The 9,697-nt window shown below is 47.7% G+C and overlaps 1 protein-coding gene across 8 annotated transcripts; it reads left to right on the top strand.

The window, feature by feature from the left end:
* Positions 1-225: 225 nt before the first annotated feature.
* Positions 226-9,474, top strand: LOC143440878 (paired immunoglobulin-like receptor B). Of its 8 annotated transcripts, none has more exons than XM_076927777.1 (15): positions 248-333; positions 494-529; positions 709-993; positions 1,148-1,453; positions 2,445-2,729; positions 2,854-3,162; positions 3,386-3,682; positions 3,925-4,227; positions 4,518-4,568; positions 5,507-5,623; positions 5,932-6,007; positions 6,086-6,123; positions 6,344-6,396; positions 7,099-7,254; positions 7,333-9,471. In XM_076927777.1, exons 1-15 carry the CDS (start codon positions 300-302, stop codon positions 7,510-7,512), a joined length of 2,526 nt encoding a protein of 841 aa, XP_076783892.1. In that variant the 5' UTR covers positions 248-299; the 3' UTR covers positions 7,513-9,471. The 8 variants fall into 8 exon arrangements, 7 of the variants coding, with proteins under 7 accessions (XP_076783896.1, XP_076783893.1, XP_076783892.1 ...); XM_076927776.1 differs by having other exon boundaries at positions 5,507-5,632; positions 7,333-9,470; XM_076927781.1 differs by having other exon boundaries at positions 226-333; positions 5,507-5,632; positions 7,099-9,471.
* Positions 9,475-9,697: the final 223 nt, after the last annotated feature.

Here is a 9,697-nt window from a genome sequence, read left to right as displayed (position 1 = left end):
TCTGCTACAGCATGGCTCTGACAGTGATGAGCACAGGTGAGGCAGACATGGTGAGCTGAGGAAATGTCATCTGTGTAAGACCTGATTGCAGAGGGTCTACTGCCTGGCCTAGTCACAGCATTGAGGAAGTCAGAGTACAGAGTCTGAGGAGAGAATTTCCCCTTCCTGTGGGGCTGGTGAAATGTGACCATGTCATAAGGACAGCCCTGCCTCCAGGGCCACACCCTGTTTCCAATCCCTTCAGAAAGGCTCTGGAGCTCTGCCCTCAAGCACAGTTGCAGCCTCTGAGAGGAGATGCCATGACCTTCACCTTCACAGCCCTGCTCTGTCTTGGTGAGATGTGAAGAGGGGGAGGGAACACTGAGGTAGAAATGATCAGGACATATAGCTCAGCACTCATCCATCAGGAGACCCCAGGGTCTCAGGCAGTTCTGCAGAGGAGAGGACTTGCTCAGCCTTAGGGACAAATCTCTTACAAAGAACTCTCTTCCAGGACTGACTCTGGGCCTCTGGATCCCAGTACTGACAGGTGAGTGTGTCTGCAGCTCTCCTGAAATGCTCTTCTCTTCCTATCCAAGAGCCATGCCTGGGCAGTGACGGTGGAAAACACCACATGTGTTATTCCTGGGTGTGGCTGGAACGACATGGGGTTAAGGACTGCAGTCTGAAGGTGGGTGTCCTGAATCTTAGCTGCTCTGTTACTTGCAGTGTCTGTCCCTAAGCCTATCCTCAGAGCACACCCAGACTCTGTGGTCTCAATGAGGACTAAAGTGACCTTCTTGTGTGAGGGGACCATTGGAGCCAACAAGTACATGCTCTATAAAAATGGCCATCTATATGCAAGAGTCACAAAAAACCAACAGAAGCCAGAAAACAAGACTGAATTCTCATTGTCATACGTAGACCAGCAAAATGCAGGGCAATATCAATGTTCCTACAAGACCCAGGGAAAATCATCAAACTTCAGTGACCCCCTGGAGCTTGTGGTGACAGGTGAGAGAACACACAGGGTCCCAGACCTCAGGTTTTGACTGTCCAGACTTGGGTCTATTAATAGCAATGCCCACCCATCCACACTCCAAATCAGAGGAGCCAAGGAGGATAATGAGGGCTGGTGACATTTACCTCCTTCCCCCTTCTCTTCTAGGAGCCTACGGGAAACCCAGCCTTTCAGCCCAAACCAGCCCTGTGGTGACCTCGGGAGAGTATGTCACCCTCCAGTGTGAGAACAGGCAGTATTATCACAGCTTCATTCTGATGGTAGAAGGACCACAGAAGCTCTCCTGGAAACAAGACTCACAGTATAACCTTTCTACTGGGAAGTTCCAGGCCTTGTTCTCTGTAGGCCCTGTGACCCCCAACCAGAGATGGATATACAAATGCTACAGCTATGACAAGAACAAACCACAGGTGTGGTCAGAGCCTAGTGAACCCCTGGAGCTCCTGGTCTCAGGTGAGGGACCCCACCATTTCCACAGAATGATATTGAAATGATACAGTCCCTCAGAGAGCACTTGGTATGTGTGTATGTGAGGATCCAGGGCTCTATAGAACTTTGACACACAGCACAGGAAACAGTTGGACCCAAGACACAGAATGAAAGGCTGAGAGTGACAGCAAAGCCCAGAGTTCCCAGTAGGGAGATGATTCTTCATGAGGCCTTCTGTTAATCTGGACCAGTTTTAACACAATCCACTAGAGTTCAGGGAATCTGGAAGAACAGAGAGAGGAAGGATGGTAGTAGCTAGAGAGATTGAGGGCATCTGGATAACTCAGCCAGGAGAACACAGAACCAGCTAAGCACAAATCATCAGGGCTCACAGAGTCTGCATGGGTCTGTCCTGGGATCTCTGCATACATGCTGTGGTTGTTTCACATGGCTTTGTGTTGTTGTTGTTGTTGTTGTTGTTGTTGTTTGGCTGCAGGGGGTTGTATTTCACTATGTACTCCTTGTTTACTGTCCTGGACCTCACTCTGTAGACCAGTCTGACCTCCAACTCAGAGATCCACCTGGCTTTATCTCCTGAGTGTGCAGATTAAATGTGTTTGCCACAATCACCCTGCTTGCTTTAGGTTCAGTGGGAGTGGACATGTCTCTGACACTTTTGCCTACACATGGGATCTTTTTGGTCCTAGTGGTTTGCCTTGTCCAGTCTTAACATGAGGGTATGTGCCTAATGTTCTTGCATCTTGTGCCATGTTCAGTAAATGTCACTGAAAAGCCTTCTATTTTCTGAAAGGAAATGGAGGAACAGTGAATCTGGGGATAAATGAAAGTGGGGAGGATTGTGTGATATTAGGAATGAGGAGAGGATAGGAGGCTGTCTTCCTGTGGATTGTATGAGAGAAGAATAAATTAAAAAGAAGAAAGCAACATCCACTGTAGGATGTTCTCTGTGCCACTTTCAAACACAAATACCTGCTTCTCTCCTAATTCTATGTAGGGAACCTCCAAAAACCAATCATCAAGACTGAACCAGGCTCTGTGATCCCCTCCAGAAGAGCCATGACCATCTGGTGTCAGGGGAACCTGGATGCAAAAATATGTTTTCTGAAAAAGGAGGAAAGCCAAGAAACCTGGAGCACAAAGATCCTACAGGAGCCTGGGAACAAGGGGAAGTTCTTCATCCCTTCTGTGACAGAAGAGCATGCAGGGCAATATCGCTGTTACTGTTACAGCTCAGCTGGTTGGTCAGAGCCCAGTGACACCCTGGAGCTGGTGGTGACAGGTGAGGGGACAGTCAGATTCTTAAGCCCAGGCTCTACTCTCAGGAGTATTCCCCTCCCACAGTGTTCCATGAGAACATTGTGACAGTTTGAGAACATGTGACAGACTGCCTCCTTCTCTCCTAGGAATCTATGACCACTATAAACCCATGCTGTCAGTACTTCCCAGCCCTGTGGTGACAGTAGGAGGGAACATGACACTCCAGTGTGCCTCACATAGGCACTATGATAAATTCACTCTCATCAAGGAAGTTCAGAAATTCACCAGCTCACTGGACACACAGTATAATCATTCTAGTGGACTGTACGAAGCCCTGTTTTTTATGGGTCCCTTGACCCCAAACCACACAGGGACGTTCAGATGTTATGGTTACTATGAGCATGCCCCACAGCTGTGGTCAGTACCCAGTGAGCTCCAACAAATACTTATCTCAGGTAAGTCCCTTCTTGTTATTCACCTGTCATCTTCTGAAACCCTAAGCCCTTGGCCATGGCCTGCCCCTCTGCAGAGTTGCAGGTAGAGGAGGACTAAATGGGGAGCCTGTGTTCTCAATCACAGCCCTGCGTGGGGAGAAGCTGTGACATGGGCTGGACAGGATGGGAGGGCATAGGTGTTTGGTAACAGCCAAGTCCTCAGTCACTGTCTCCTTCCCTCTAGGACTGTCCAAGAAGCCCTCTCTGCTCACTCACCAAGGCCATATCCTGGACCCTGGAATGAGCCTCACCCTGCAGTGTTGCTCTGACATCAACTATGACAGATTTGCTCTCTACAAGGTGGGGGAATCTAACATCATGCAGCATCCTAGTCAGAGGACTGACACTGGCCTCTCCATGGCCAACTTCACACTGGGCCGTGTGAGCCCCTCCACTGGAGGCCAATACAGATGCTATGGTGCACACAACCTCAGCTCTGAGTGGTCAGTGTCCAGTGATTCCCTGGACATTCTGATCACAGGTGAGGATCTACAGAGATTCAATCAGGTACCTAGCTTCTGCTCAGGATCTCATGGGGGAACTGAGGAGCTGAGGGCTGAGATGAGAGATGGGAATCTTAGGCAGGAAAAGATGCAGGAAGAGGAAAGCAGGAGCTGAGCTCAGTCAGAAAAGAGACAGAGACACAGGTTCTCAAGGTGGAATCTTGTGTGGTTTGAGCTCAGAAAAAGGAAGCCAGCCTCTCATCATTCCTCTTCTCTTTAGAACAGTTCCTTGTCACTCCTTCCCTCTCAGTGAAGCCTAACTCCACAGTACACTCAGGAGAGAATGTGACCCTGCTGTGTTTGTCAGTGGACAGTGTGGATGCTTTCATTCTGTCCAAGGAGGGATCAGCCCAGCCACCCCTGAGACTAAAATCAAAGTTCCAAGATCAGCAGTTCTTCACAGAATTCTCCATGAATGCTGTGACCTCCCATCTCTCAGGCACCTACAGGTGCTATGGTTCTCAAGACTCATCTCTCTACCTGTTGTCATATGCCAGTGTCCCTGTGGAGCTCACAGTCTCAGGTGAGGAGATCCTGACATCTAAGCATGAGTCACAACCCACACTGTGGCAGAGCTCTTGACTTGGGTGAGATTGAGGAGAGAAAAGGAGGTTTTGTCAGAAGACACTTTCCCTGGCAGAGGAGTGGATGTCAGCAGTGGTCCCTCAAGTAATGTCCACTCAGTCCTGGATTGTAATCTCTGTTTGGAGTAGAGAATATGAGGATCTCGGGAAGGTTACAGGGCAGATCAAGGACAGTGAACAGAGAGGATCCTGGGTTTGCACCTCATCCTCTTCTTCTTCTGTTTCCTAGGACCCATCAGAACCTCTACCTTGACGCCCACAACGTCCAAGACAAAAAATGGTAAGTATCAGGCACCTCTGTGCAGGGAGTAGGCTCCAACCCCAGGGTGCCTGGCAGCTCTTGTCCCACCAAAGTTCTCATTTCTCTCTCACTTCAGCTTGTAAATGTAGGAGGCAAACAAAGATTCAACAGAGACCACAGAGGCTGGGGCATAGAGGTTGTGCTACAGAAGGGGCATTCAGAGAGAAATATTTAGGCTCAGCATTGGGGATGGAGTGGGATTGTGAAAGCAGAGAACACAGACATTCAGTTCCCCATCCTGCCCCTAAAGCTCTGCATGGCCCCTGTCACCTGCATGAAGTCAGGCATCAGAAGGGTATTAAACACTGTTAAAATATGGGCCCAGGTAAACAATACCTAGTTAGAATCTTGATACAGCTGCTTCTAGCGATCTGACTTAGTCAAGTCCTTCTGTTTCTAGGCTGCTGTTCCTCTTAGTATAAATAGAAGCCTGGTCCACATGACTTAAGTTATTTGATTTTTTATTTTGTTTTTGTGTTTTGATTGGTTGCCTTTTTTGTTTGTATTGTTTGTTGTTGTTTCTGTGCTTGCCTTGGTTGTGACCTCTTCTGACGAAGTAGGCCTCCAGAACTTGATTCTGGAGGAGTACAGACACACAGCATGGCAACATGAGTAAGGGTGCGATACCTAGCCATGGCTCAGCATTCAGGCTTCTTCTCTCCAACTCATTGCACTCAGCTCTGGTGCAGAAAGCAGGGCTAGAAGTCAGAGTCCCTGGGTTCAACTCCCAGTGCTGCTACTTCCAGTCAGGTGACCTGAGGCAGGTGAACTGGCTAGAGAAGAAAAGACACAATTCCATGGTACATGATTGTGAGGTTGGGAGATGATGTGTGCAGAGAGCCAGCATGTGCCTTTCACACAGTAGGTGTTCAGGTAAGCAGCAATGGTCCCCAAACATGATGTCACTTGTGTTTCAGGACTGCAAAGGTACCTGAAGGCTCTGATTGGAGTGTCTGTGGCCTTCCTCCTGTTCCTCTTCATCCTCACCTTCATCCTTCTCCGAAGAAGACATCAGGGAAAATTCAGGAAGGATGGTGAGGAGGGTATGTGTAACTTGGGTCTCAGGAGGTAGTGGATTCCCCTGTGAACATCCCAGCGGGGGCTCAAGACACCAGCCATAGGGAAACCTCACATTGGGGTGGGGTAGATTAAAAACATGTGCAGATCTCAGTCCAGAGGGCAATTTGTCTCAGAACCTGTGCAGTGTCAGACATTCTGTGAACTTTAACATGTTCTGGGACATTTGCTCACTCACCCTTGTGTTGTAGTTTTTCCTTCCTTCCCTGCACATGCCTAGGGAGGGGCTTCCCATCCTCCTAGCTGAGACTCCTCTCCCTTGCAGCCCAAAAAGAGAAAGAATTGCAACTTCCTGCAGGAGCTGCAGAGCCCATAACCAGGGACAGAAAACCTCAGAAGAGGTAAATCACAGATAGAGACCTTGACCCCTGCCTACCTGACATACCTCACTGCTAAGTGACATCTTCTTGTCCCTCCAGGTCAAACCCAGATGCTGCCACCCAGGAAGAAAGCCTTTGTAAGAGAAAGAGGGTCCTGGGAGGGGAGAAGTCTGAAGTTTCAGAATTGCAGGGGTGCTGGGGACATCCTGGGGGCTTCACTGTGTGGGTCTGAACTGCACAGGGATGTCACCACTTTCCCTGGTTCTCTGTCCCCACCCGGAACAAGGCAGGAAACTAGGAGTCTAAGACATCCCTAGACTCTGGTCAGGAGACATTCTGTTTGTTCTGCTGTGACAGATGCTTCAGTGGAGGACACGCAAACTGAGGATAGTGTGGAGCTGGAGAGTCGGGTAAGGTCCCTGTCCCCATATACAGTCCTAAAACTTAGGGCTCAGTTTAGTCCAGGGGTCTTCTTCTCCCTCCATCAGCTCTCAGTAATATCCACAGCTGACTACTCCCTCCCTTCTGCCAGCAACTGTCCCCTGTGTGCTATGCCTCACTCCCTCCTGGTTTTCCTGGGACCACATGTCTTTCAGCTCCTGTCCCCTTTCTGACTCTTTGGCATATGTCTGGTTGTCCTCTGAGGGGAAAGCCTGAATGGAGATGCCCACAGAGATATCTAAGAGACTCCTGGCAGGGAATACAGAACAAAAGAAACATCTCTGTATCACATACCAGCATGATGCTCACAGAGGCCAAGAAGAGCATGTCAGATACCCTGAAACTAGAGTTACAGATGATTGTAAGCCTCTCTGGGGGTTCTCAGACACAAACCCAGGTCCTCTGCAAGAGCAGCCAGTGCTCTTAATCATGGAGCCATCTCTCCAACCCCCAGAAACACGTTTTCAGGAAGATGAATTGTGTCTCTAGAGCCAAGACAGCAAGGGTTAGAATGTCAGGTTAAGCCAGAACTGTAGGAAGGAAGCCCAGGAAGTTTCCATCAGAGAGACAGTATTCGAAACAGGTCATTCTGGTTATGTTATGAAAACTGCCCAGAGGAGGTCCCCAGGGGAACAGGAAAACATACATACCTCACTACTTCTCTGCTACAGAGACCACCTGAGGAAGATTCCCAGGGAGAGACATATGCCCAGGTGAAACCCTCCAGGCTCAGGAGGGCAGGAGCAGTTTCACCTTCTGTCATGTCAAGGGAGCAGTTGGACACAGAATATGAACAAGCAGAAGAGGGCCGAGAAGTGGACAGTCAGGTGGGTCCTATCCTCCACAGACCTTCAAGTTTTCCCCAAGCCAAGCATGTATCTTCCTGTCACCCTCTCCAACTCCAGGTTGCCGAATCTGAGGAGCCCCAGGATGTGACCTATGCTCAGCTGTGCAGCAGGACACTCAGACAGGGGACAGCTGCACCTCCTCTCTCTCAGGCAGAGGAAGCCCCAGAGGAGCCAACTGTATATGCTGCTCTAGCAACTGCTCGTGCGGGGGCTGTTCCCAAGGACAAGGAGCAATGACCCTCTGCCTCCCAGGATGACTAACAGAGACCTCCAAGGGAATCTGGGAACTTTTGGAAACCTGACTGCACTTTAAGTAATATCAGTTTGGAAATAAAGCCAGAGATTTCTCAATAATGAAGTAAAAATTAGAAATGAAATAAAAGGGAAGGTTTTACATTGAGTACTAACTTTAACGATATTTCTCAACAAAGTAGGGAAATGAAAAAATTTACAGGCACAATTGAGCAGCCGCATAATTCCAACAAATGGGAGGCTGAGGAGGGGAATTTGTTTTGTGACCATGGTGTGATATCTAGTGAATTTCATGCCAGCTTGGGCTACAGAGGGAGACATGTTTTAAACATTAGCCACCCATGGCCAGGGTAGAACACAGCTGAAATCTCAGCATTTTAGAGTGGGAAGGAGCCGGGCGGTGGTGGCACACGCCTTTAATCCCAGCACTTCGGAGGCAGAGGCAGGTGGATTTCTGAGTTCGAGGCTAGCCTGGTTTACAGAGTGAGTTCCAGGACAGCCAGAGCTACACAGAGAAACCTTGTCTCGGAAAAAAAAAAAAAAAAAAAGAGCGAAGCCTGGAACATACTAGTCCCCTTTTTAAAATAAATAAATAGGCCAAGCTTAGAAGTGCAGTTTTCAATCTCAGCACTAAGGAGGGAGAGGCAGGCAGATCTCTGTGCTTGCTCACTGAGATGGCTCAGTAGGTAAAGCATTTGCCACCAGGACTGTCATACTACATTCAGTCATCAGGAACAGTGGAAGGAAAAAACCGACTGGGAGAATTCTTCTCTCACCTCTACCTAAGTCCTGGTGTCCTTCCTATATTCACATTATTTTATTTCTTTTTTCTTTTTCTTTTTTTTTTATTTTTGGTTTTTTGAGACAGGGTTTCTCTGTGTAGCCCTGGAACTCACTCTGTAGACCAGGCTGGCCTCAAACTTAGAAATCTGCTTGTCTCTGCCTCCCAAGTGCTGGGATTAAAGGCGTGCGCCACCACTGCTCGGCCTCACGTCATTTTCTTAAGGATATATTTTACTTATGTGTATGTGTATATGTGTGTATGTGTATATGTGTGGATATATGCCATGTGTGTATGTGGAGTGCTCATGGAGGACCGACTGGATATTGGAGCTGGAGGTATATGTTTATGTGTGTGTCTGCATGTGTTGTATGTGTATATGTGTATATGTGTATATGTGTGGATATATGCCATGTATATATGTGTATATGTGTGAATATATGCCATGTGTATATGAGTGCTCATGGAGGACCGAGTGGATATTGGAGCTGGAGATACATGTTTTTGAGTTGCACACCGTGGGTGCTGGGAATTGAACTCAGGTTCTCTGCAGGAGCAGTGCATGCTCTTAACCACAGAGCCATCTCCAAAGTCTCCCTACATTTAAAGTAGTAACAGCAGAACACTACAATTTTAGAAGAACATCTTAGGAGATGTCCATAAAATCGGGTTGAAAACTTATAGCCTCATAGCCAATCCTGGCTATTTACCTTGAGAGAAAAGATTTGAGTGGATGGTCGTCAGCTGACATTCATCCTAAAGCCAGGTTCAGAACTAAGTGCTTTAGTTAGGACAGATTACAGAGGTTCTGGTTAGTCAACAAAATGATGGACTGGGTATAAGGACTATCTTGTACCTCACGGGTACAAATTGGCATAATTATGCTCTAATTGTATTTTGAGAGAAAAGTTTCATTTTAACAAGAAGGGTGATATGTAGGAGGAGCTAAGGTAGGAGGAGTACTGAGAGGAAGAGAAGGAGTAAGAAGAGGAGGAGAAGAAGGAGAGGAGAAGCTAGGTGATGAAAGAGAGAAAGAGGGGGGAGACAGGGAGGCAGATGTTCATGTACCTCCACCAGTCAAAGATAGTTGATATATCTAGGTTGGGTAGTGGGTTACACCTCTGATTGAACAATACCAAACTTATAAAGCCTATGATTAAAATTTTTAAAAAATGTATAACTGCAAAAAGGAAAAAGGGGGCATGAGATAGGGGTTTCCTAAGGGGGGAGAATGGGGAAAGGGGATGGCATCTGAAGTGTAAATAAATTATCTAGTTAAAAATAAAAATAAATAAAATAAATAAAATGTAAACACAAGACTCATCATGGTGCCCACATCTCTAATCCCTGCACTTGGGAAGCATAGGGAGGAAATCTCTATGAGGCCCA

Source organism: Arvicanthis niloticus, chromosome 30, assembly GCF_011762505.2.
Source record: "Arvicanthis niloticus isolate mArvNil1 chromosome 30, mArvNil1.pat.X, whole genome shotgun sequence".
NCBI classification, from domain to species: domain Eukaryota; kingdom Metazoa; phylum Chordata; class Mammalia; order Rodentia; family Muridae; genus Arvicanthis; species Arvicanthis niloticus.
This window is presented reverse-complemented; position numbering and strand designations above follow the sequence as displayed.

Excerpts from the sequence above, each read along its gene's own strand:
- LOC143440878 (XM_076927781.1), top strand. The coding sequence starts at position 300 with ATGACCTTCACCTTCACAGCCCTGCTCTGTCTTG. Across the intron at positions 530-708 it reads CTGGATCCCAGTACTGACAG|TGTCTGTCCCTAAGCCTATC; the intron begins GTGAGTGTGTCT and ends TGTTACTTGCAG. Across the intron at positions 1,454-2,444 it reads CCTGGAGCTCCTGGTCTCAG|GGAACCTCCAAAAACCAATC; the intron begins GTGAGGGACCCC and ends AATTCTATGTAG.